This window comes from Glycine max, chromosome 1, assembly GCF_000004515.6.
Source record: "Glycine max cultivar Williams 82 chromosome 1, Glycine_max_v4.0, whole genome shotgun sequence".
Classification (NCBI taxonomy): domain Eukaryota; kingdom Viridiplantae; phylum Streptophyta; class Magnoliopsida; order Fabales; family Fabaceae; genus Glycine; species Glycine max.
Window position 1 is genome coordinate 182,682 of NC_016088.4, and position 26,772 is coordinate 209,453.

Here is a 26,772-nt window from a genome sequence, read left to right on the forward strand (position 1 = left end):
AAAAGTGGAAAGTTTTTTGATAAGTGTTACCAACACACCCCACCATAATTTCCAATGTATTCCCACCACTATTTCCAATTAAAAAAATATATTTATTGATTCCTTAATCAGTACCCTTAAAACACTTGCCAACAAGACCCTTTAATATTATTTTTTTTATCAGCAAAATAAATGTATTATATATATATATATATATATATAAATGAAGCAGTACCAGAGGTACTAATACAAAAGGGATATACAATCCTTATATCTAGACGCCAGAAATGAATGGTATTCTAGATATGAGGAGAACATCTAGTTTCTTCTATTTGTATCACCCACTTCATAAACAAAACCCTGTCTAATATTGCTTGACCATTGATTTAGATGGGTTGTGAAGTCTTTCTCAAAATGTCTAAGCCAAGTCCAGGTCAAGAAAATAGCTTCTTCAAACAATCGATTAGCATCAAATTCTGCATTTGAGAACAGCATTCTATTTCTGAATATAATTGTGAAGAATAGCAAGATATGTTGGTCCAAGTAGAAAGGTTCAAATCCCTTGAGCAAGTGGTATAGGATTCAATCCCAAGATTCATGTGTATGTAAAAAAAAAACTGTTGAAAGTGGGTCTGGTTTAGCGCCTAACCATATTCTGAGATATTAGTCTTACCTTCTAGGTGGGGCGTATACTCTGGGAAGGTAAAAAAATATATTAGATAGATATATAGATGGTTTCACACTCATCCCTATAAAGCTTAATGTTTTTTCCCGATACACCCCCTCACACCTAACACTATTGGGCTTGATGTGTGGATAATATGGTAGGTTGTTTAATTAAGGCTGTAAAACCATCTTAAGATTAGATTTGGGGCCTAACTCAACCTTTTAAAACCAGCTTATAAGATGAGGGGTACCTAAGCTTTATAGCCTTGGGTTTTTTCCGAATAGTGATGAAGAAAAGGAAAAATGTAGGCAAGCTCTTTGATATAGTACATTGTCTTGTAAAGTTGAAACTTTAATCTTATTCAGTTCATTGTGCATAGCTTAACTATTGATGCCATGTTATATTTCTGGCTATTTTGATCCTTTTTCTTTGCTGATTGCAGAAATTTCAGAAGAAGAAGCTGAAGACCGATTGCAAGATGCTATTCAGGAGAAATTTGCTGTATTTGGTGATGTATGTGTCATATGTTGGCTCTAGCTATAGATTGCATATTCCATATTGCATTTGATTCTTCTAAGAAAAAGGTTTCAAAGTCTTGTAGCAAATTGTCAATGCATGTTATAATCCTACCTCCGACACTGTCAATACCGAAAACAAAAGAAAAAAAAGGTAAATTTTGTTTTTCAACTGAAATGATTGAGGATGACAAACAAGTTGTGATAGAATTAAGGAACATTTCTTTGCTAGTTTTATCTCAAGGTGACAGGATTTTTTATGTAGTGTTGTTAGACTTTGATATTATTGGAATGTTAATTAGGATGTTGAGAGGAATTTAGGCATCCAACATGTTTAAGAAATGCCCCTCCTTCCTCTCATTTTTCTATTGGAATCTCAAAGTGCATCAATTGTTACTTTCAATGTTGCAGAAAGAACATCAGGCCATTGATATTCTTTTAGCTGAGATTGATATATATGAGCTTTTTGCTTTTAAACATTGCAAAGGAAGGAAAGTCAAGCTTGCTCTTTGTGAAGGTAATCTCATTTTGTATCTTTTAGGCTTTATTTTTCCAAATTGAACTTTAAATTTGACTAATTCCCTTTTTCATTTCAGTAAAAAAATTGTTTCCTTAAATTTCTCATAAAATCTTGCTTTTTGGACGTATGGACTAGCAAATGACAAAATAGAACACAGGATATGAACTGACACTAGGATGCAACAAACTTTGAATGTTATAGGGCACAACACGGCTTGGAAATAATATGTGGTTAATATTCTTTAAACTAATATAAACACATAAATCTTAAAGGTATATTTAAGACATAAACAAAAAGTCAAAATAATAGTATAATAATGATTTCTACATAATGAGCTCGTGTTTAAATTATAAGCATTTCTAATTAGGGAAGCTAGTGTAGTTGTTCTTTATATCCTCAGCCTATGGCTTTCTTTTTGTATCTCTGTAGTACCTCTGGTACTATCCTTATTTAATATCTAATATATGATACTTTTGGCCGTTCAAAAAAAAATAAGCATTTCTAATAGTCATCGATGTTTTACGAGATTCATTAACCACTGTATACACTATCCTACTTATATTAGTATAATAATTCAACAATAGTTAAAATTATAGTATAGAGCTTAGGAGTATATCACAGATGTTCAAGAAATATCTAACATGATGTGTGACACCAGTATCGTAATCATTTGAAATATCTAAACTTTCCTGCTAGTGAGATGTTCTGGTGAAGCTTATATTTTCATACACAGTTCTCTTTTTTTCCCCTAACTATCAAACCTTGTAGGTTTCACTGCTCGGTATTTCAGTAGGTTAACTAGGCTTAAAATCGACATGATGTTATTGTAGTCTCTCATCCATCTTGTAACGTATGATAATTTCAGAACTCGATGAGAGGATGCGGGATTTGAGAAATGAGCTTCAGTCATTTGAAGGTGAAGAATATGATGAAAGCCATAAGAAAAAGGCCATAGAGGCTTTGAAACGGATGGAGAGCTGGAATCTATTCAGTGACACATATGAGGTCTGCCAGTTGATTTTTGTTAATTTAGTAGATTACTATAATGATATGTAGGCCCACTATTTCTTTTGTAGTTTTAAAATTCTGGTTAGACTTGGACCTCAGTATTGGCTTCATTCATGGATTTGCCCGTGCAGGAGTTCCAAAATTACACAGTTGCGCGTGATTCTTTTCTTGCACATCTAGGTGCAACACTGTGGGGATCTATGAGACATATTGTGTCACCTTCAGTTGCTGATGGTGCCTTTCATTATTATGAGAAGATATCCTTTCAGTTGTTTTTCATGACGCAGGAGGTAGGATGTGTGTTCGACCATTTGAAAAGGATTGTGACAGTGGAATACTGATGTTGCCCTTATAATAATTTTTGCAGAAAGTTAGGCACATTAAACAGCTTCCTGTGGATATGAAGGCTATAATGGATGGGTTTTCCTCATTGATGGTTCCTTCTCAGAAACCAATGTTCAGTCCTCACGTGTACGCAGTCATGAATTTTTAATTCTACTCTTTCCTTAGCCAACCTATAACTAGGCATTTGGTTGGTGATTAATTAGAATACAATGCTATGTGATTGATTTATCATGTTCCTTTAAAACTGTGCATTCTTCCTAGTTTTCTACTTACATAACTTATGGTTTTAGGTTGCCTTTGTCAGAGGATCCTGCCTTAGCAATGGCCTTTGCAGTTGCACGACGAGCAGCTGCTGTGCCTTTACTACTTATCAATGGAACCTACCGAAAGACAGTTCGTACATATCTTGATTCTTCTATTCTGCAGTATCAATTGCAAAGGCTGAATAAACATGGTTCTCTTAAAGGTCTTTCTTATATCCTTAAATCCTCATGTTTTAGAAGGCCAATTGTGTGTACATGGAAAAACAAGAATATGTTGGGGAATCCTTTTGAAATTGAAAAAAGAAAAGGTGGAAATGTATTTTGTCCATTGATTTGTGCATATGCTGCTCACTCTATTTTCATCCATCCCACATTTTTATTCCAAGCAAATTTGTTGGAATTTTATTTTGAAATCTTCATTCAATTAAATAAATACTTAAGTCAGAGAATTAGAGATGTGTTTAGAATGTCCTTTGCAAACAGTCTAGAAGATGCTTGATGCTGAAAAGCAAGTATGACATACCTTATTTGGGATGAATGTAGCATCAGTCCTAAACATGGTAGTTGAATCAGGATACAAATCATGTATCAGAAAACCTATTTTCTGAATCATGAATCAAATCAAATTATGTATCAGATAACCTATTTTACAGAACCGAGTCACCCATGACCCAACCCGGTTTGGAATCATGACCTGCTAGGCCAAAATCATTTGATTCATCATCAAATTGTGATTCCTGCGATTCAAGACCGATTCCTTGGATTCCTGCACAAAAACTGAGTCTTCAAGCAATTTGTATCGTCAACTTGCTGATCCGTATTATATAGTACAATACGTATTGTACCATGTATTTCATACAAAGCATGTACTGTGCGATACTTACTACATTGGTTCTAAATATTCCATTAGTTTGCTTGTGTCTTCAACTCTTGGAGATTCAAGTTCACTTGTGTTTGCTTCACCAAGTGAACAAAAGTCTGTGATGTGGACTATATTTATAATGAATTGGGGGTTGTGGGTTTGTGCAGCTACTATTGAATATTTATTGGCGTTTGGTTTATAGTATCTAGGGCGTAGTAACATGCATAACATATGTGTGAAATATTAGAGACTGTTGAATATTAGAATATTTTGATGAAATTGCTTGGATTACGAAGCACTCAACTGCTTACCTATATATAATAATTTATAGGGAGATTACATTTAGCAGCAATAAATAAATGTACAATATAACCTACTAGAATAATGATAAGCCACTAAGACCATTCATCTTTTCTATGTCTATTCAGCTTCCCTAGACTTTAATTTCCTAGAAATCATAGGAATGTTAACAGTTTCAAATACGGACTGGAATCGCCTCGCCAGAAATAGTGGATTGAAGCCACGACAGAAGGGGCTGATCCTGTTGCTCCCAAAGCAAAAACTCAAACGAAGTAACACTAGCATCACGATTGGCAATGGTGACGTATCAGGGTGGAATCTGCGGTTCAGTGAGAAGATGAAAAAGACGACGCCCTTTGAGAACAAGTTTAACCTGTTGACACCAAAGGAGATAATTGGAATTGTTAAGCTTCTGTGAGATGGAGTACAAAAACTCCTTGGCAGTGATAACCGTCGAAGAACCTAGCAGAGAGCCATCATTCCTTGGCAGAGGAGGGGGAGGAGGAGGAGCAGAAGTGGAAGCAGAAGCCATGAAGATTGAAACAGAGCTCTATGATACCATATAGAAATCTCTGAGAGAAAAAAAAAAATATCACTAACAAAATTGAAATGAAGTGAAATATTATTCAACCCAATGAGAAAAGGTTACACCTCAGTTTATATAGGCAGTTACACAGAGATAACTGTCAACTAACTCTAACTGTCAACTAACTCTAACTGTCAACTGACTCTAGTCAGTTAACTACAGCAATACAATAGACTGAAGTTAATTCTATACGTAGAAGCTTAAGAAGGGAAAAACAGTCTATCGAGTAAATATACTCCTATACAGGTTGACGATGCTGCCAACAGCAATCGTCCCTTATAATGGAGCCTTTCATGTTCCAGGGTGTATTGGGGTGGGAATTAGGATCCTTTTTCAATTCCTCCATGATTTTTGCTAATGCAGGATCAACCCTCCTTTCCTCTTCAATGACTCACATATCTTGCCAATAGTGCCTCAAAACTAACTGCAATGCCTTTTCCTTAATCTGCCTTGAGAGTGCGTCTGCCACTCTCTTTGAAGCTCCAACTTTATGCACATCTCAAAGTCACATCCAAGAAGCTTGGCCAACCAATGTTGTTGAGTTTTTGTAGTTACCCTTAGCTCCAATAGGGGTCTAAAAATCTTTTGGTCAGTGAATCTCTGCCCCAAGAGATAAGGCGTCCAATGTTGAATGGCTAAGACCTATGCCATCAACTCTTTCTTGTATATTGATTTAGTGAGGGACGTGTTGGCCAAGGCTTTACTTAAGAAAGCTATAGGCTGTTTGTCTTGTGTCAGCACTACCCCTATCCCCTTTCTCGAAACATCACACTCAATAGAGAAAGGTTTACCAAAATGAGGCGTGACCAAAACAAGGGTTGTTGTCACAGCTTTCTGCAGTAGCTTAAATGCCTCAATATTGTATTCGTTTCACAAAGTTATAAGATTGGTTTGATGGTTGAAGGGAGAATGGAGGAGGGAGAGGTCGTAGGATCGAATCCCTCTGACTAACAACTAACAATAGCCGATAAAAAAAAAAATTCATCATTCTATACAAAATTACCCTGTTTCAACAGATTAATGCGGGGGAGAAACATCTTCCCATAACTGCATATAAAGTGCCTATAATATTAATATCCCGTAAGGCTTCCTTGATAGACTTTGGGAGAGGCCACTGCAATATAGCTTCAATCTTTTGAGGGTCCATAGAAACTCTTGCTTTGGATACTATGTGCACCAAGTAGCTCATCTCTGTTTTTCCAAAACTGCATTTCTTTCTATTGGCAAAGAGGTGATGCTGTCTCATGGTGCCTAAGATTTGCCTCAAGTGTTGAATATGCATTTCTCAGGACTTGTTATAAACCTATATACTGTCAAAAAATATCAATACACGTCTTAAACAGGGCCTTAATGTGGTGTTCATGGCACATTGGAAGGTTGCCAGGGTGTTTGTCAATCCGAATGGAATGACCAAAAACTGTGTCATTGGTGGGTTCAGAAAGCTGTCTTGAGGATATCTAACTCATGTATCCTTATCTGATTGTATTTGTCAACCTTGGAGAAGTTGCAATCCCATTTAACTCGTCTAGGAGCTCCTCAATCACTAGAATAGGAAACTTATCTGGGATTGTAGCTTTGTTGAGAGTCCGATTGTCCACACGGAACCTCCAACTTCCATCCTTTTTCTTCACTAAAATTACTAGTCTTGAATATGGCTTGTTGCTAGGTCTAATAATTCATGTACATAACAGGCGAGTTTTTTAAACTCAATAAAATTAATTTAAAATAAGCGCTTTTTTAATAAGCATGTAGAATTTACTTCTTAAAATAAGTAGAAAACTAATTATTTTTAAGTTGTGTAGTCAATAGTAGTCATAGCAACCACTTTCGTACTGAAGCAAAGCAAAGCAGCCCCTAGCCGCGACAGAGACCTCTGTTGCGGGGTGGATTGAAGTAGCAATTGTCGTGTCCGCAATTGCTCCGGAGCAGGATGATGCTATTGCGGGCTCTGTAGCGGTTTCACAACCTCGACTTGGATTTCGAAAGAAAACTCAAAATACCCTTATGCTGCCATCGTGTCGAATAGTCGTTGACTTCCCTTGTGCCGTTGTCACTCCCTTATGCTGTCATCGACCTCCCTCTTCCATTTGAGTGTGGTGATTTTCAGTTTTTCTCTTTAACAATGATGGTTGAGCAAACAAAACATGGGTAAATGGATCGGGTCCTTAGGGTTTTAACCTTTTCGGGTGTCTTTTACCTCTTTTCTAATATATTGGGCCTTGGGCCTCAAGTCCACCATTTATTTGCTATTTATTTACCTCTTTCACCTGCTTCTCGATCTCATTTTTCTGCAAGTGGGGGTAGCGATGTGGCCTAATGTTTATTGATTCCACCCCCACCTTGATTGGAATCTTGTGGCCCACCTCCCTATATGGTGGTAGTCATGTAGGTTCAGCAAAAACCTGAGTAAATTCTTCTAACAGACTGTATAGCTCTTCATCCTGTTCGGTTAAGATTTCCACATGCCTTTGTTCCTTTTCCACTATCCATAATATAGACATTGCCTCCACTTTGTTTTCTACCAATCTCATCAAGGTTTTGGCCGAAATTGTAGACTTAACCAAGCTGGGATCCCCTTGTATTCTAATATTCTGACCTTGGTGCATAAAAGCCATGCTCAAAGACCTCCAATTTATTTTTACCTCCCCTAGAGTGGCCAACCAAGCTATTCCCAATATCACGTCAACTCCTCCTAAATCAAACAAAAAAAATTCTGTAGATAGCACACAGTCTCCAATTTGTACCTTTAACTCTTTGCAGTGCCCCCTTGTCAGCTTTTGATTACCACCACCCAATCTCACTTGATACGGTTGAGTGGGTTCCCGCGACAACTCCTAACTCGACTAAATTGCTGGAGATGAAGTAGAGGCTGGTTCCACTTTCAATGAGGATTGTTGGAAAAAATCCAAGTCCCACATTGGCTAGAGATAAGACCAAGGTAGAATATGTAAATAGAAGATAACCCTCACCTTACGAGCTAGCTTTTTGGGTTGAGGTAAACCCACATTCTAAGATAGTATCAAAGCCTATTCTAGATCCATTAAACAAGCCACCACCATATTATCCATGCACCAAACCCAAAAGTGTTGGCCATGAGGGGGTGTGGTCAATACTCGGCTAAAAGTGCTTATAATGTGCTGCGGGGGAGACATCAGAGGAGATCCAGGATGGAGCTTTTGAGGAACTGTGGAAACTCAAGGTTCCAACTAAAATCTCAGCATTTGCATGGAGGCTACTCAAAGATAGACTACCGACAAAAGCAAACTTGAGAAGGCGACAAATTGAGTTAGATGATAGCACCTGCCCTTTCTGCAGAAGCATGGAGGAGAGCGCAGGTCACTTGTTTTTCCACTGCAGCAAAATTCTTCCCGTATGATGGGAATCGTTGTCTTGGGTGAATATTGTAGGTGTTTTCCCGCATAACCCAAAACAACATTTCCTCCAACATATATTTGGAGTGACTGATGGAATAAGGGCTAACAGGTGGAAGTGGTGGTGGCTAGCATTGACATGGACCATTTGGAAGCAAAGAATTAACATTATCTTTTCCAATGATACCTTTAATGCCAACAAAATGTTGGATGATGCAGTTTTCTTACTTTGGACATGACTCAGAAATTTGGAGAAGGATTTGGTCACTCATTACAATCATTGGTCTAGCAATCTTAGCACAGGGTTTATTAAGTAGCTGAGGATAGGAAATTAGACTAACATTCCACATTAGTCTCATCTATGTATCCAGAAATTGGTTCCTAGCAAGACTACATTAAGTCTGACTTGGAACCAATTGTTTGGTTTTTAACTTGTATCTTTTGGTACCTCTGGTACTCAATTAATATACATGTTAATCTTTGCTGATAAAAAAAAAAATGAGGGGGTGTATTGGAAAAAATTCAAGTTTCATATTGGCTAGAGATAAGGCAAAGATAGAATTTAGAAATGAGGGACAACCCTCACCCCATGAGCTAGCTTTTGGGGTTGAGTTAGGTCCAAGTCCACATTCTAAGAATGATCAACACCTTTCTATCCTGAACCACTCTTTGGACATTGATGACCAAGACCAAAAGCTCCCCCCCCATCAGTAGCATCTACTTTCATCTCTTATTTTCAAATATTATAGATAAGGGAGTTTCCTTGTACCTTTGTTTCTTGGTCAAGGATTCATGCTCTCTATTGGTCTTGTTGTTGAGGACGTGGATTGGTTCCTGCCTACCCCTTGTGCAATTTGGCCTACTCCATTGGTAGCTTAGGCATTATTGGTCCTCCCACTGGGCCCACTTGGGACACAATTCTCATGCCTAACAGGCTGCCTATTGTTGTTGAACATAGTTGATGACATGAGTTCTTTTCTTTTCTTTTCACTTGCGTTTTGAAATAATTTAAAAAAAAATCCTTTTTATTGCTTGATATTCTGGGAATTGACAAATATAATAATATTTATGATCGGTGCAGGAAGGCATGTGCATTCCAGGTCTGTGCTAGAGGTTCCAGTCTTTTGGTTCATTTACAGTGAACCACTTTTACTCGATAAATATTTTCAGGCAAAAGCACTGTCTGACATGATTATTGTCGTTCAGTCAGAGCCCTCGTCCTGGGAAAGCCATCTACATTGTAATGGGCATTCACTTCTGCTGAACTTGAGGTGAGGTTCAGAAACCTACCTTCCAACTTTTTAAAATGGCTTATTCATTGATCTTGCAAAGCAGAGTTTTTTTTTAATTCTTTTGGGGAAATTTGTTGAGGAAGAGGTGAACTTCTATATGAATTTATGTTGTCTCAAGTCATATTGTGCTACAATATTATTTAAGAAAGGCTTAAATATGTTCTTGGTTCCTGCAATATAGTCATATTGTGCTTTTTGTCTCTAAAAAAATTTTGCTTGTCGTTTGGCCCCTGTAACATTCCTGTTTTTTTTTTTTTGGTTTTTGGTTTTATATAACAAGGACCAAAACCAAAAGGAATTTTATAGGGACCAAAAGTCAAGCAAAAATTTTTTAGGGACCAATAGCAAAATTTGACTATATTTCAAGAATCCATATTTACACCTTTAAGAAATAATTGTGCTGAAGTTGGTCATGAATAATTAAAATTTTATTTTATGTTGAACAATTGATAGTACCTTTATTTATTGTACAAAAATCCACTCATCAGTTCTTTCATGATTTCAATTTTTATCTGGACAATAAATAAAGGCAGCCTATAAAAGCTGCAGTCGCTGCTACTGCTGAGCATCTTGCTGGTTTGCTTCCCCTTCATCTTGTCTATGGACAGGCCCATGAGACTGCAATTGAGGTAAATTTTATGTCCAATAATTGGACTCCAATCTATTTCTATGATGTTTATAGTGTTTTAGGTCTAATTCAATCCCGATACCTTTCGTTTGTTGAGGTTCAGTTCTTGTGCATTGACTGTATGGGCATAGGTGACTGCTTTGGGTATACCTATGCCCTTAAAATGCAAAAATTCAGTTAATTTTTACCATACCCCACCCTGCAACTCTCCCCCATCCCCCAAAATAAAAATTAAAAAGTGGCGTATGTATGGCAAATGGATCTGCAGGAATCTAAACCACTTTTCCAATTTATTCTGGTCACAGATGCTTAATGCCTTTATCAACAATATACATATTCATTTAGAGATTAGCATGTTTGCACTTTGCATACTGTGTGTCCCAGGTTCCTAGAACAGTCAATTTCTATATGCTAAATGTAACTTCATTATGTTGAACCACCATGTCTTAAAATTTATCTCTGAACATGGCAGGACTGGTTATGGTCAGTAGGATGCAACCCTTTTTCCATTACATCACAAGGATGGCACCTTTCACAGTTCCAGTCTGATTCAATTGCTCGAAGTTATGTCATCACTACCCTTGAAGAATCAATACAACTGGTTAATTCTGCCATTCATCTTCTGCTAATGGAACGAACTAGTATCCTTGTTGTGCATCATTGCAGCCATTTAATTCAAAGGCATCAATGAATTCATTATCGAAATGTGCCTTATCCTCTATTTCTGTAATCTCTTATTTTTCCTCTCTAAAGAGTTATTCCTTTATCAACATATGAATAAAAAAATTAAGACAAAAATGAGATATTACATGAGAGAAAGTAAAGTGGGTACTATTTCCTAGGCAAAGAGTAAATGAGTTCTACTTCTCAAATACTAATCCTTATGAAAACTAAATGCATTTGACATGTGATGTATGAACTCTTCAATGTGTGATACTTGAACTGAACGTCATTCTAACTCTTGCCTTCAAGCTAAAACTTGCTGAGCTTCGAGCTTCTTACAAATAAATCCTAGTCTAGCTAATATGGGATCCACTAAACTCAGTTGAAAAGACATGGGGCTTGACAAGGCCAGAAAAGATCACTGAATACTAACGGTAGGTGGAGATTGGCAGCCGGAGATTCAGATGGGGATTTTATGCAGTTGGAGATAAAAAACAGTTTATTGTAAAGTAGCTGGAGGTGGCAGCAGGAAAAGGTCTCCAAAAGAGCTACTGGAAAGATCTCTGAAAAGTAGTTAGAAAGTTGGCTTGACACTATTACCGGTGAGGTGAGGTTAGAAAGATTGCTAGAAAGTTGGCTGAAACTGTCACTGGCAATGAGAAGGTCACCAGATAAAATCAACAGTAGAGGTGCCACACAGGTAAAAGGTGGAAGCAAGACTTTTTGCATAAAATCTAGTCACTAGAGATAAGAAATGAAAAAAGAACTACCAAAATTAGAGCGAGGAAAATAAAAGCTTCCAGAAAATCAACAGTTCTATGTTTTTAGGACGTATCAGTGGAACTGTGACAGGGTCAGGTCAGTTTATGGGTTCTACTTTTGATACCATGTTGAGTTTAGAGTTAGTTAAAGAGAGAAATAGAGAAAGGGAGATGGGACGAAATAGCTTGATTATGATTGATGTTGCTTTGGTACCTTGTTGAATTTAGAGTGAGATAAATTTACAATTAGTTTTGAACATTTGTCTAAAACCTTGAGCTAATAGGATGATTGGTGGTTAACTTTCAATCATTATATGAAAGCTTTCTGTGATCAAGTGGTTATGGGTTCAACCCTTGTTACTTTCTTTACTCTTCAATGTGGTTTTTGGAAAAGACAAAATGGTAGAAACCGCCCATTCACCCATAAGTCAATTAGTGTTAGATTTTAGAGAGAGAATTTTGGAAAACTGAATCTGTTGTGAAGTTGTGAAATGTCTTCAACCCACTGATCAGCAGTTGCAATAGCCTATTTATTCTAGCTCTCTGACACTGATTAGCTGTCAACTTACTATGGTTAGTTGAGCTTACAGCTGACACAAAACAGTAAGATATAACTACAGCTGTACAAAGAGAAAAAAACTCTTAACCGAGTAAGCCTACTCTAATAATAAGCATGCCAACTAATTCTGGTTGAATAGCATTTTCCTTCGTGTGATAGCTGAATCTTTTAGATTGATTGGTTTGTTAGCAAGTAATGTTTGTGGTTGCTCGCTGCTCAATATTATCACAATGTGTGACAAAATTGCAAATGGTGGCACTCTGACATGTGGACTGGTATTGGGAGAGCACTTGTCAATGCTTAATATGCAAAGTATGAGGAGGGGAAAATATTTTAAGTATATTGAAGAATTAAATGAGTATTTCATATATTCAATGTGCCATGTGCGTAGATTTCCTTATCCATTGCATTTACCTTGAGCAAGAAAAAATATTGAAGCTGATATTTTTGAATTAAACAATGTAAACCCAAACCTGACATTTGATTTTCAGGAGTGTTGTAGGGCCTTTGTTTTCCTTGAAACACAAGATGAGTTATCTGTTTATGAATTCTTAACAAAAAAAAAGCTGAAAAAACATTTAGGATCTTCCAGTCTCAGGAGCACGAGCTTGTTAACAAGTACAATTATGTTGTTAGCCTTTGGAAAAGGGTGGGTGCCAATTATTAGTAGCTTCTATTAGATTTACAATCTTTTCCTTTAACAATTTCATTAATGTGTTATGAATGTCATATTTTCAGGTATCAACTGTCACGGGAGAATTGCGCTACAGTGATGCATTGAGGCTACTAAACACCTTGGAGGATGCATCCAAAAGGTTGGGCACTATTCTGCAATAAGCATTTTTACTGAAAAAAACATAATTATAAAACAGTAATGAGAGAAGATGTGTGCATTCAAAAGAAAGCAAAATAAATAAATAATAAAACCATAACAACAAAGAAAAGAACATTATCTATGCAATGCTCTAACCAATCTTTCTGCTTGCCTAGCTGAGAAATCCCTCGAATAGAGATCTCTACATCACCTGACCAACCAAACATTCACTAATAATACAAAAGGGCCCTTGCCACAAATATCTAGAGCGTTTGGACTGTAGAATGTATAAATGTGAATAAAGTGAATTAGGAAGAAGCACACTTCAAATGTTAGGATACAAAAGGAGGTTTTTGGATGGCTAGCTTCCTGCAATAAGTCATAAGTCATCCTTATTAGTCCTATTTAGCAGGGGTTTAAATAGCATGTTTCATCACCAAATGCAACTGCTACAACTGCATCATGCCACAGTTGCAGACCACGTCATTCTACAACGACAATTCATAACCTTGCTATTAAGTACAACATTCCAAATTGAAGACTACAAAACAAACCTTAGAAGGGGCCTTGGAATATGAAGGTCTTGTCAAGTTGTTCCTCTTTGAGATACTATTGCGCAGAAGATTACGAAAAAGGCTAGATAGTTGAAAGGGAACTTTTTCCTCTTTTACATCATATTTTCCTCATAGTTGTACTTTATAAAGAAAGCTATTCAAACTAAAGGAATTAATCTATAACTCTCTAACCAATTTTTCTCTCTTAGCCTACGCTAGCTTAAGAGGATGTGTTGGACAGATGAAGATTAGCAGTCTTTATTACACTAATTTGTCTTCTCTTGCTCTTGTTCCTTGTTCCTTTTTTACTCATTTCTATATAATGGGAAAACGATTACCCTGATTCCTGAGGATGGAAATAGGCCAGAGGCTCAACTATTTCTAATTTTCTTTGTTGTTCATCATTGGTTAGAAGCTAATCTGTGTTTTCATGTAGGACTCTTCGGTCAAGAGACTGCTCTTATTTACTTTCCTTTCTCTTTTCTTCATTTTCGACTTCAAACACTATTTAAATTAATATTTTTCTGAAAATTTGGTTGGTTTTTTTTCTGACACAATCTTTCTTGCAGGTTTGTTGATCAAGTTAATGTGACTCATGCCCTTCTCCATCCAATTAACTGCACAAGAGAGAGAAAAATACATATGGTGTTTGATATGACGACAATTCCTGCTTTCTTGATTGTTCTAGGGTGCCTTTATATGGTATTGAGGCCAAGGCGACCAAAACCCAAGATTAATTGAGGCTTCAAGCTGCCTAGATGAATTTTAATTTAAGGATTATTCAAGGGTTTTCAATGTTGGAAAGTTCAAGTTTGGTGGTAAGGATTTACAATCATTTTTATGATAGACGTACATAATCTTGTAGGATTTTAAGGTTTTGTTGGTTATGGATAGTTCCCCAGCAAATTTAGTCTATACATATTTTTTTAATGCGTCAATTTTTTCCTATGTGCAAATTGTGCTTTAAAAAGCATGTAATTTGTTAATTTCTATCAGCACGTTATTCTCATATATGTGTGTTTTTGAAAAATTAGAAGGAATGTGAAAGCTGTTAGAAATAATCTAAAGAGAAGTCAATATAATTTTATTTTTTTTATAGAAAAGTCAATATTTTTTTTTTATAAGTTATACTAATTATCCCTGTGGTTTCATAAAATTACACAAAGTCTCCTACCCTTTCTATTATTACACTAACCTTAATTGTTTGAAAAAATATTACATGACTGCCTCTATTAAGGGAAGTTACTATAAATGTTTAAAAAGTATGAGGAGTTTACGTAATTTCAAGAAACCTTAGCGTGATTAGTGCAATTTAATCATGTTTTTATTTGTGATGAATTTTAATTATAATATAATTTATATATTTAAATTGTATATTGATTCTAAAGTTTAAGTAATTATATAAAAAAAATTACATTTTTATCTGAATGATAAGTTTGTTAATTTTTTTAATAATTATTTTAAAAGTCATATTGATTATTATTTTTTTATTGATGGTCAGTGTAACACATTTTACATTAACATATACATAGAAGTTAAGTTCTTATATAAAATACATAGATTAAATGAAAATATATATGTATATATATACAAGTTTTTTATCCTTTCAATTGAAGCTATTATGTAATTATTATAAAAATATGTAAACTTATTTTATATTTTTTATCAATATTTTATATAATAATTTATAATTGAATGAGTTGTATTGACATATATACTATTCATTGATTTATTCAAAATATCAGTTTTACATTTTAGACATTATAGACGAATACATTAAAAAAAATATTATACATGGTAAAACTTGTTTATTAACTAGCTAAAGCTGATAAGTTATAGTTGAAGTTTATAAGATAGCAAAAAAAAATGAAAGTTTATGAACTTGTCAATTTAATTAAAATTATAATTTTAAAACTCGGATCAGATCACCTAGTTCAATCAGAAATTAGATATATGTCTGGTTCATTTAACTTCATGGATTAGATATTCATCTAAACTGGTCAAAATCAGTAAAATAGACTTTAAATCGGTTAAATCCGGTTCATTTGATTGTTGTCTAACCGGTTTTTTATCCTTTGTCACTCACTTTTTCCCATCGATTCTACAACTTTTGGGTGGTCCCCATAGGCCCTATCCTTTACCATGGTCTAGTTATCTAGCCATTCAAGGGGTCCCTTGAGTTGATCCTATGAAGGTAGTGTGATTTTATCGAAGTTAGACAAATATGGGTAATGACTTATCTCTGTAAGGTTTGCATGGCCTTAGATCTATAGGATTCCACTCGCTCATCTAGTTTATATGTCCATTCTCGTTGGACACCACGAATACACCCAACACTAGGTTGAGAGCCCACCAAATGCTCTTAACTTACATGCCTATCCATATGCATATGACATGTATATGCAAACCAAACATGTTTTACGACTCCATTCCCATTCATAACATATACTTAGGAATCCATCTAGCAATTCCATAAGCTCAACAACACCATGATAATTGTACAAAATAAAATCATAGATCAAACCGCGCATTATGAATATACATCACTCTTCATTTCCTACTATACGTCTATGACCTTAATGACTTATAAACATGATAATTAGAGCTATACTAACACAATTAAGTTTATTCTTGTCTCATTTGAAATATAAGAAGATTATCTTCAACTTTACCCCAATACCTAGTTTTGAATTATATTGTGTCTAAAATTACAGTCTATATCAAGACTTTACTTATTACTGACAAGTTGACCTTTATTCACTAATTTGATCATTTCTAGAGTTATACGCAATATTTTTAAGTAAGATCGAAGTCATTAGTTAGCTAACATTCAGGTCTACAACTTTCATGAGGATCACTTTTCCTAACTCGGTCATCTAAGTCACCTACAGAATCTTTCAATTCGCTAAGCGAGTTCTGCTCACCCAGCGAGTAAAACTCTTTTTTCTCTCTCTTAGAATTATCTCGAGGCAGTGAGGTTTGTTCGCCCAACGAGACGGTAGAATTCTACGATTCACGATTTTGCCTCAAAATAGAACATCCCAACCCCCAAATCCGTACCAAACCAAATTTTGATCAATTCAACATATATATTCGTCATTCAACAACCAAAAGTCACAAAATAAACATCAAAACTCAGCACCCACAATAATTTTCACATTAAAAGTTTCTCTTACCTAAATAGGACCTTAGGTTTTCAACCTTTTGAAGAAGGATGAAGCAAAGAGGAACTTAGTGAATTTCTAAGTGAACTTCCTCCACTTGTGATCTCTAACAGGGTAGTAGACCTTAAGCCAACATCAAAACAACTTCAAGCTAGGTTTTACCACCAAATTCATTCAAGAGCTCATGCAAGAAAAATAGGAATTGAGCTTAAGAAAAATAAGAGAAGAAGGAATTATTGTTTACCAATGAAATCAAGAAATGAACTAAGGAACCAAGATGTCTTTGGATAGTTTCATCATGTAAGCTCTCAAGAAAAAGAGATTTTGAGCACAAACTGGGGAATGGAGAGAAAACGTGGAAGGGGTTGAAATTTTACAAGCTTAGAAATGGATTTGTGTATCCAACAAATTTCTAATTGATTACTTGATTTCTTCTATTTTCACTCTTCATCAACATATTTTTGTGATAAGATATTTGGACCCAACAATATCTAAGTCTATTAAAACTCATAGACCACTCAAGCAATCATATAAATATAAAGTCAACTACTACATCAATAACAAAATAACAGTCAAATTTTCATCTTACAAAATAAAATAAATTGAATGTTTGATAACATCAAAGAATAAAGTAAATAAGCATGATATTATAATATGCAACTTTCAAGCTAAATTTATTTTAAAACTAATCATATTTTAAAATTAATTTTAAATTTTTTTAAAGTTAAAACTAAAAACTAATTATTATTTTTAAAATTTTCGAAATTCAACCCTAAAAATTACCGAGACCTAAAATAGTTGACTTTGGACATTTTGAGTTTCCAATTCCTTCTTCTTCGATCTACGGGAAACTTCCGGAAGACCAATTATTAATTGCATCCCGCTGTCCATTGTTTTGTCAGTTGAAGGGCTTTTGTTTCTATTCCCCTGCGGTTGGCTGCTGACGAATCTCTTATCTGCGTCCTTAAATGTGAGTTCATTTTTGTTTTAATTTGATGGTGCAACTTAAAATTTTGTTTTCTTTGAAATTGAAAATCTGTTATTTGCTGGGAGAAGTAGTAAAATGGAGTCTGGAGCCCTAGTGTCGTCCGAGAAAGAAGGGCAGCAAGGAGCCTCGTATACGTACTGGGTTAGGAAAATAACGGAAGATGCAGCGCCTTTGCCTGTGCCTCGTAAGCTCAACCCAGAAGATGTTCCCCCTTGTCATTCTCAATCTCAATCTCGGTCTGCCACGCTTGGCTCAGCTTGGAATCGCGTAAGTATGACCTTACTTGTTGCTCCCTCTCTTTTGAAAAGAAAAATCAGTGATTTGGAATCGCGTATGTATTTTTTCTAATATACCCATTAATAACAATTTTGGTTATTTTATTCCTGGGAATCTAATTATATCCCTTGAAACAAACACCACCCAAAGGCTAAAGGGCTGTTGTTTTTTTCTTGTATCAACGAATCTGAATGGTGCAAAATTAATACAGGCTGGGACATGGGAGGAGAAAAGTCTAAACAATTGGGCAACTCCGAGAATTAAGGTTTGTATCTCATATCCATTTTGTCTTTTTTCTTCTTCCCTTTATGTTTGTCTTTGTGTATCTATGTCTATGTTGTGAATCTTGTATGTGATTGTGTTCAACTATTAGATTAGTAGAGTAGAATTACTCTTTTTTTATTATTATTTCGCACAGTTAGCAATTATAGTTAACTCAACTAATCTTGGGTTAGTTGACAGTTGTAATGGCAGCTGTGTACAGCTGTCCTGACTCTAGTATAAAACTAGAGTTATAACTGTTTTTCATTTGGGTTGAAGTTATCAACTTCTTCAATTTCTGTTCAGAGTTTTCTCTCTTTCGTTTATACAAAGCTTTTATCAACTATCTTAGAAAATGTCTGATTTCATCTCGCAATCTTACATAAAATGTCATTAACTTGTTGCAGCTAATCATATTTAATTTGTTTGTTTCTTGAAGCTGTGGTTAGTTATTCCTTGCATTTTTTTCAGGAGTTGCTTATCTCATTAGGCTCCATACAGTTCTCCTTTGGCAGAGCAGAAGTAGAAGATGTAACAAAATGTGTTGGCGATGTGAGTGTATTATATTTATATGATTTACTTTTAACTTTGTCTATTCCTGTATTACAGGACATTCACATATAAAGCTTTGGGTCAGTTTGGTGGCCCCTTTGAAAATAAGAGTGAAAAATTATGGGATGAATTGTATATGAAAACATTATCTTTGAAGCTTTTATCCCCAATTTTACTAGCATCCAAACAGACTACTAGAGCTTCCAATTTAAGTCTTGGATTGGATGATTTAATTTTTTTTAATAGAATTTTCTTATCCAATGATTGAATGTATGTTTATATTGCCATTCATCTATTTTTTAATGTTAATGATGCGCTTCAAATTGGTGGAGTCTAGAGAATCAAGTTTTCTTTCAGCTAAATTTTTTCAAGGTACTAGTTAGGTTCAGCTTTATAGGAAAATGTTGTAAGTCTCACATTGGTTGCATTTATAATTATTGTTACTCGTGTAGATTATGAGTTACCGAAGCTTTAGCTTTAGTTTGGACAAAATTATTTAGTTTTGTATATTTTAATGTTGTGCACAGTTTCTATCATTCAGAAATAGTATCAAAGCTCTTGATCTGGGAGACATTGCTTCTGCAAATCACTGTTGGACAGCTGCCTCCGTTGCTTTTTTTTTTTCCTTTTCCTTTTTGCACTTTCATATTGCTCAATTCTCTTTGTGGAAATCAAGGTCACCACTGCTTTTATGATTGGAGATATCATTAAGCAAACCACCATCCAATGTTAGGCCAAACCACTTGCAACCTATCTCTGGCAACCTGCTTATGCATTGGTGAACCCCTGCATGTATCAGTATACACCCCCCCCCCCCCCTCTTCTGACTGCCTGGGGCAGTGTGTCTGGCCACTATTCATCCCACTGCCAGTCCCAGTTGTCTCATCTCTGACTCCTCTACCAGTTTCTGTCCTCAGACTCACCTTGTACAATTGGTACCAACCTGCTAGCCATCCTTCTAAGCATAACCATTTTACTATCTGACTCGGTCTCTACCACCTTGTCTAATACAATCAACCATGACTCAACCACCACCGAATGTACCTTGCTGGAAATGAGACTTTTACTTATTGGGAATTGCTGTGTTAAAGTTTAGGATATATGAATGTTCAGATTTGTGCATAGTACGTATCTTGAGTACTTAGGGAATTGCATTTATAAATATATGGCTAATTTGATCTCTATTCAATTTAGTACCTTTATTTTTAAAAAGATCAATTTGGTCCCATAATTTTCAAAACTGATGCAATGTTATCCTTTGCGTTAGCTCTATGACGGAAGTGTCCTACACGACAACTACATGTCTTTTTTTATTGTGTCACGTACACAATAGTGTCGTTTCTCACAATTGGAAAGAAAAGGAAACATTGCATCAATTTTGAAAATTGTGGGATCAAATTGAACTAGTTAACAATAGAGGGACCAAATTGAACCAATTAAATAAATAAAAAGACCAAATTATTAATTTAGCCACTTTTAGTCATGATGAGGGATTAATAATGCTTTGTTATTGTTTAATGTAAGCACTAAAAACAAATAAAATTTAAATGGGGACCAAAACTTACAAATCATCAGATTTTAAAGACCAAAAATATATTTAAACTTTCATTTTTAATGTGCTCTTCCTTTTTACTTACCAAAGTTATATATATATATATATATATATATATATATATGAACTTCTTCAATAACAAATTTTAATAATTTGCGCTCTCCCCCTATTTGTGGTGAGTTACATACTTGATACATGTGATTCACTTGAGTTTATATTTCAAAGAAGAAACAAAAGGAAAGGAAAATTTTGAATATTGTTGCCCAAAATAGTTATATATATTTACGATGGACTAATATTTCTTGATTGTACATTTCTTAGGCATTCATGGTGATAGTTCGGAACAAGAAACGTGTTGGTTACACATATGAGTTGAGCTTAAAAGTCAAAGGTGAGGTACTATCAACCATTCTTTTTAACGATTTCAATCTAGCTGTTCTTTATTCTTTTTTATTTGTTTCAATCTAATTACTTTATAAGCCATGCTGATTTGCAAAGGGATGTAGGGGAATGGATCATACAAGGAGAGAAGAAGTTCGTTGGGGGTCATATAGATGTCCCAGAATTCTCATTTGGTGAACTAGATGAATTGCAGGTACCTCTTAATGTTGATTTTGATTTAAACACTTTTGAGCTACTAAAAAATTGAGAAGGGTCATAAGCTGTTTGGAAAAGTGCATGGTCAGAAGAGTTGACTTTAATTATCCACAATTGAGGAAGTAGAGACAATGCTATAAAAATGTGTAGGAATTTGATGGATGCGCCCTTACTCTCCTTCACAGTATTAGTAAAATAATGTGCATATGTACCATCTTCCACTAGTTTTTGTTAAATTTCATCTTAAAACTAATTGGCATTAAGTGAAGTTGTTCAAGAGATATATTCGCATCCCAAGAATTAAGGCAGGGGATGTGAGACCTTCCAGCACCCGTGTTCCACAGATGCCTGTCAGAACAGGCTAACTTATCAGAATAGGCAATTTACCAAGATGGATTATAGGCTTTGATACCATGTTAGCTTTCATCTTAAAACCAATTGGTGTTAAGTAAAATTGATCAACAAATACCCCAAGAATTGAGGCTAGCAATGTGGTACCTTCCAACAGTTTTGTGGGAAGCTCCACAATCGACCAATACCACAACCTTTCTGCCTGCTATGGATCTTCAAACCTTAAATGATTTCTTTGTATCCTCTTTGATTAATTGGCCTTTCCTACTCTCATTTCTTTCCCAACCTCCCCTAAAACCATTACTTAGTATTGTTTATTCTTACAAACATGACCTAGACCATACTTTTTCACTTTGTGTGCTGTTAGAAAATTTTGATATAGCCCAATCATGTTTGATCAATTTAGCTGACCTCACCTTGTACAATAAAGTGCGATTGTCATTTGTTTGTGTGATTATCTTGTTGCTGTATACAATACAGCAAGCCTAGGATCTTGACTTGGCTGGAATAGCTGATCAATACCTAAAGCTTGAGCTAAGAACCAGTTTTGCATATGAAGGGCATTTACTCATACGGGCAGCTGGAAGTGTTGGATTTGTGCTTCCTGTGATAAATTATATGATGCATATTTTGTTCTTTTTAGCTACTAGTCAGTTATTTCTAATTTTCTATTTTCTTCATACCTGACTGCTCTTAGACATCATTAGCAGTTTATACCGTCACAATCAAAGTGGTATTAATCTTGCAGTTTTCCTGAGAACCCATCCAACCATGTACTAATCCCACAACCATATCTCACCAATTGACCCTTTCAAACACATTATCTTAATTTTAAACCCCTTAAAATCCATAATCTGCCTAATACAAGACAACTTTAAGTCTTACTTCTGGAACACTTACCCTTTTGATGTCCTACGTCACTGTTCTTGATTTAAGATGTAATTTTTAAACCCACGTGCATAAGCATTTACCTTTTTTTCTTCGGAAGAGTCATTGCAATGCTGACTGCTCTCAGTAAATGTAGAATATCTGCTCTTGTTTAAGCATTGGGTTTGCGGGTGTTCCTTGATCCTGGGAATGGATTCTCTACTGGTTGCATTGCTCCTCACTAGAAAAGTGGTGAGCATCTATAAAAGGCACTTTGCCCTAGTTAGTGGATGTCCAAAGTGGAAGGAATACCCCATCTACTATCTAGTATGTGTATGTGGCTATGTGCTGCCTCTGCTTACGTGTGTCCTCTCTTTGTACGGCTACGTGGGTGAGAACACACTCATTTTCTTAGTACAATTGTTAATACCCATATAACTAGTTTTGGCATTATAGGCTTAGGCACGGTAATGCGTGTGCTTCTAGGAAGTATATGTTGTGGGACCCGCAGCGAGAGACCTATAACCTATTGGTTTGCATATATAAACCTCGCTGCTTCGATTAAATGACTAGCTATTTGCTTATATGGTTTGTTTGCTTCTTCCGGCAAAAAAATTTCAACAGGTTGAAGTGAGACTGAGTGAAGCAAGGGATATCTTGCATCAAGACAAGACACAGATTTGCAACGACTTGAAGCTATTTTTACAGCCTGTTCGGGAAAAGTTGCTTCAATTTGAACAGGAACTCAAAGATAGATAGATAGAAAGAGGTAGTTTTCGTATTTGTGACAAAAACCATGCAGTTTTTGTAATTTGAGTCGGTACTTGTATTTCTAGTACAATCTCTTCCCGAAATAAAGTTATGTTAATGTCTGGACCAAAACTACAAATATGGAAGTTCTCTTGGGTAAATTCGAACATGAGGCCTAAGCATTTCAATCATCATACATTAAATTAAATTAAATATAATATATGGCGTGGTTTTGCTCCTGAATCTCAATTCACTGAACTATTTTCTCTGTTTTCCGCGTCCCGCTGAGATCAATTTTGAATGATATAGAGTTGATACGACACGTATCACTTTTCCAGTTGAATGTTTTTTCTCATGATTAAATATTTGAAACGCTGTTAATCTTGATTTCACTTTGTTTTTCATGTGTTGTGCTTACTTGTAAATGTAATTGGAATTCTAGTCTGTAAATCTCACTTAAAAGCAATTTAGGTTCCTCAACAAAAATTAATCATTAGGAAAAAAATTGATAAGTATTTTACACCAATAAAATAATTACTAAATTATTTTAGGGTTTCTATTAGTGCTATTTCACTTAACACGTAATGTAGTGTCTCATAAAATTGTCCAATGAGAACAACTCTGTAGCCTCCATAGTAAAACTCCTCATTTAGGTACCAAATAAGTTAAACCTATCATAGGCTTAGTCACGTCATAAACCCAAATAACAAATTTCTAGTAACATAATTTTTTTCATAAAATAATAATAATAAAGAAAACGACTAAACATTACCTTTTTAAGTTTTTTCCATGACTAAAAGTTTATAAATTAAAAATGTTTTTATTAGTATTACTTATATTTATTATAAATTTTAAGGGAATCTAGTTCAATTGGTTGAATAAGAATAAGTGAGTTATTATAAATTCTTTGATATTGTATTTGAGTTTCACATATGAAAAAATATTCATTAATAACAATGAACTATATATTTTTAAGACTATTTAAAAATATTAAAAATAATTACTAAGAATATAAATAATTTTATAAATATATGTATGCATAATATATAAATGATTTTCCAAAATTTTGGGGGGCCCCTCAACTATAACTAAGTTTTTCCCCTGTTCATGAATTTATCCATTGATTGTTTCATTAACTAAAAAGTTTCCTTTGCAGAGATATATTTGAATAAATATTTTTAATAGATTTTTTTTTCTATAATTAGATTGGAATAATCCTTGATAAAAAAAAAAGATAACACAACATATTAATGTGTTTGAGAAGGTATTTCAAGTTAATTTTTAATTTTTTTACTAGCTAAAAAGCTTATTTGACTATTTGATAAATGAATTTTTGAGTAGTTTTTAACATTTTTTAAAATGTTAACTTTTAATTTTTTTATATTTATTTCCTTTTTTTTCCTTGAACATTTATCATATTTTCTTTTTAATATTTTCTATTTAAGATAAAATTTTATTATTTTTACTCCGTTTTTAACATATGATAGGATTTCTCATTTTTACCTTTTTATTATATAAGATATTGATAGTAGTATATAATAAGTTTATGTATTTTGTTGGATATTTTATAAATAAAAATTTACAAATGTTTAAAACTAATTTAATACAAATTACAAAATACTGCAAAACATATCTTTGTCAAGAAAATCAAATTAAAATTTGTATAAAAGCATTGCATAAATATGTTCGTTTATGCAATTTTATATTTTTAAGAACAAATATTTTTTTCTAATACTTATGATTTAATAAAATAACTTTTAAGTTTTCAGTTAACTTTTCAATTTTCAATTAGTTTTTTAACTAATTTTATTAAACTTGATGTAAGTATGATCTTCACGATCTTTGATTTAATTGTTAATTTTACCCCCAAAGCATAAATTTGGCAACCTTTCATACTTGTAATAAAATTTTATCTTCCTTTGATTTGTTTGTTATAGTGCCCCCCTTTTTTTTTTAATTTAATGCTTTCTTTACATCAATAATGATTCTCAAATCTCAACCAAATGAACTCATTAGTGTAAAGCTCATTTTAGGTAAACCTTTTGAAAAAGTTCCTTGTGTAGCATGACCAAAATATATATTCATGTTAAAGAAAGGCCTAAACCCTGACCGAGAAAGCACATTTTCTTAGGACAATTTCATACAATTGTTGTTCACATTAAATTTGTTTTAACACTACAAGGTCTTGTAAGAACTTCACATGATGATGTCATTAATCTCTTTCTTGTTTTTTAAAGTTGAATAAAAACGTGTTTTTGCCTAAATCTTTGACCTTTACTTCTTTCTTTATCCTCCATGCTTAACTGATTGTGTGTTTTAAAGTATTGGTATTAAATGGAGAATCTATCCATAATTTTCTTACCAAGTATAAAGTCGGTGGAAAATCACGAGAGATTGTAACATCACAAATGATGACAGTTTTTTCAACTTCACAGGTCATTAATGATATTTTTTTTCCTCAAATGCATGGTAGATTTCTTATGTACACGAAGTAAGGAGGGAGAGAAAGAATGGTGAACTAGAAGGCACTAGTTTACAAATAATTAGGAGATAACATCTCAAAGGTGGGGCAAGCAAAAACTAAATAAGTTGTATAGGAGGCATTTACTTCATAAATTATTTATGATAAATGCTAGCAACCTCACACATTTTTTTAACATTTATTTTTTTATTGGCTGAAATTTTTAAAAAATTATAAGTCTTAAATCTTATTTAATAATCATTTCTCATGAATTTATAATTTCAAATATATTTAAATTAATTATAGTTTATTTAGAGGAATGTGTTACTAGCCATCCTCATTATTTATTTATTTTAAAGAATATGAGATTGAAAAATTTTATATCCACATTTGTTATAAGGTAATAAAAATATTTATTTTGGATATATCAAACATTTTTCTAAACTATTGGGGAATATCATTCTCGTGTTATGTTTTTGAGGAAAATTATATCTAAAATTAAAGAAATAATCTATGAAACAAACGATCTTTCAAATTCCTAGAAGAACATTGGGAGGTTTTTAATTTTTCATATTTTTTCCTGTTTAATGCTCATGATATCACTAAATATAATTATGTAAGAACCACTAGGTCCACCTTGTGGTAGAAGGTTGAATAATTTCACAAAGTTTTAATCTTGTTGTCTCCATCGTTAAAAAAAATAATTATATAATATATTGAGAAAAGAAATATCAGAAAGTTTTTTATTTTTGACATATATCTGGTAGTTAAAAAATATAATCTCCGTTATTGTTTTCTGAATTGATCTTAACGATTCTTACCTTTATCTCTTCAAGATAAAGTTCATAAGTTCAACTCCCTAGATAACTCAGTTCATTTTTTCTCGTTTATATTTCATAGCTTTAAACAAGTAAAGAGAAAATTTCATTTCTTTTTTATTATTTTGTTACGTAGATAAAAAACATAAACCTAAAAAATATTTTCTATTTGTTTTTTAGTTTTATTAAAGACTAAAAAATATGATTTTATTTTCACTTTATTTTTAATTTAAAAATATAAAGAATATAGTAAAAATATTTGAGTTAAAATTTTATACAACAAATATTTTTTGGATTCATTTGACTCTTATTCATATATAATTGAAAAATTACGCGCTTTTTAATAGTTAATATCGTTTTGTTAATATTTATAAAAGCATTGAATAACTAAAAATAAATTGTTTTTTGTTTTTTCCTCCTACAAATTATTTGGTACTTAAAAATTATA

The 26,772-nt window shown here is 33.9% G+C and overlaps 2 protein-coding genes across 3 annotated transcripts in view; both read left to right on the forward strand.

The window, feature by feature from the left end:
* LOC100779643 (uncharacterized) overlaps positions 1 to 14,696 on the forward strand; it is a 49,910-nt gene extending 35,214 nt beyond the window's left edge. The window contains exons 14-25 of the mRNA XM_003516340.4: positions 1,089 to 1,159; positions 1,573 to 1,678; positions 2,547 to 2,686; positions 2,821 to 2,979; positions 3,057 to 3,160; positions 3,325 to 3,500; positions 9,498 to 9,687; positions 10,238 to 10,337; positions 10,809 to 10,977; positions 12,886 to 12,968; positions 13,058 to 13,134; positions 14,257 to 14,696. Of these exons, the coding sequence (XP_003516388.1) occupies positions 1,089 to 1,159; positions 1,573 to 1,678; positions 2,547 to 2,686; positions 2,821 to 2,979; positions 3,057 to 3,160; positions 3,325 to 3,500; positions 9,498 to 9,687; positions 10,238 to 10,337; positions 10,809 to 10,977; positions 12,886 to 12,968; positions 13,058 to 13,134; positions 14,257 to 14,428 (1,547 nt within the window). The 3' untranslated portion in view covers positions 14,429 to 14,696. The remainder of the gene's footprint in view (positions 1 to 1,088; positions 1,160 to 1,572; positions 1,679 to 2,546; positions 2,687 to 2,820; positions 2,980 to 3,056; positions 3,161 to 3,324; positions 3,501 to 9,497; positions 9,688 to 10,237; positions 10,338 to 10,808; positions 10,978 to 12,885; positions 12,969 to 13,057; positions 13,135 to 14,256) is intronic.
* A 2,955-nt stretch (positions 14,697 to 17,651) lies between these two features.
* On the forward strand, positions 17,652 to 23,288 carry LOC100499919 (ATPase activator domain-containing protein). Of its 2 annotated transcripts, none has more exons than NM_001251044.2 (7): positions 17,652 to 17,821; positions 17,908 to 18,106; positions 18,327 to 18,380; positions 18,848 to 18,928; positions 20,802 to 20,871; positions 20,987 to 21,075; positions 22,920 to 23,288. In NM_001251044.2, the coding sequence occupies exons 2-7, from the start codon at positions 17,915 to 17,917 to the stop codon at positions 23,052 to 23,054; spliced, it is 621 nt and encodes a 206-aa protein (NP_001237973.2). In that variant the 5' UTR covers positions 17,652 to 17,821; positions 17,908 to 17,914; the 3' UTR covers positions 23,055 to 23,288. The 2 variants fall into 2 exon arrangements, with proteins under 2 accessions (NP_001237973.2, NP_001339602.1); NM_001352673.1 differs by having other exon boundaries at positions 17,911 to 18,106.
* Positions 23,289 to 26,772: the final 3,484 nt, after the last annotated feature.

What these genes read in the sequence shown, in the direction of transcription:
- LOC100499919 (NM_001251044.2), top strand. Translation starts at nt 17,915, where the DNA reads ATGGAGTCTGGAGCCCTAGTGTCGTCCGAGAAAGAAGGGCAGCAAGGA. An exon ending in TTGGCTCAGCTTGGAATCGC is followed by an intron (nt 18,107 to 18,326) that starts GTAAGTATGACC and finishes AAATTAATACAG; the next exon opens with GCTGGGACATGGGAGGAGAA. An exon ending in GTGAACTAGATGAATTGCAG is followed by an intron (nt 21,076 to 22,919) that starts GTACCTCTTAAT and finishes AAATTTCAACAG; the next exon opens with GTTGAAGTGAGACTGAGTGA.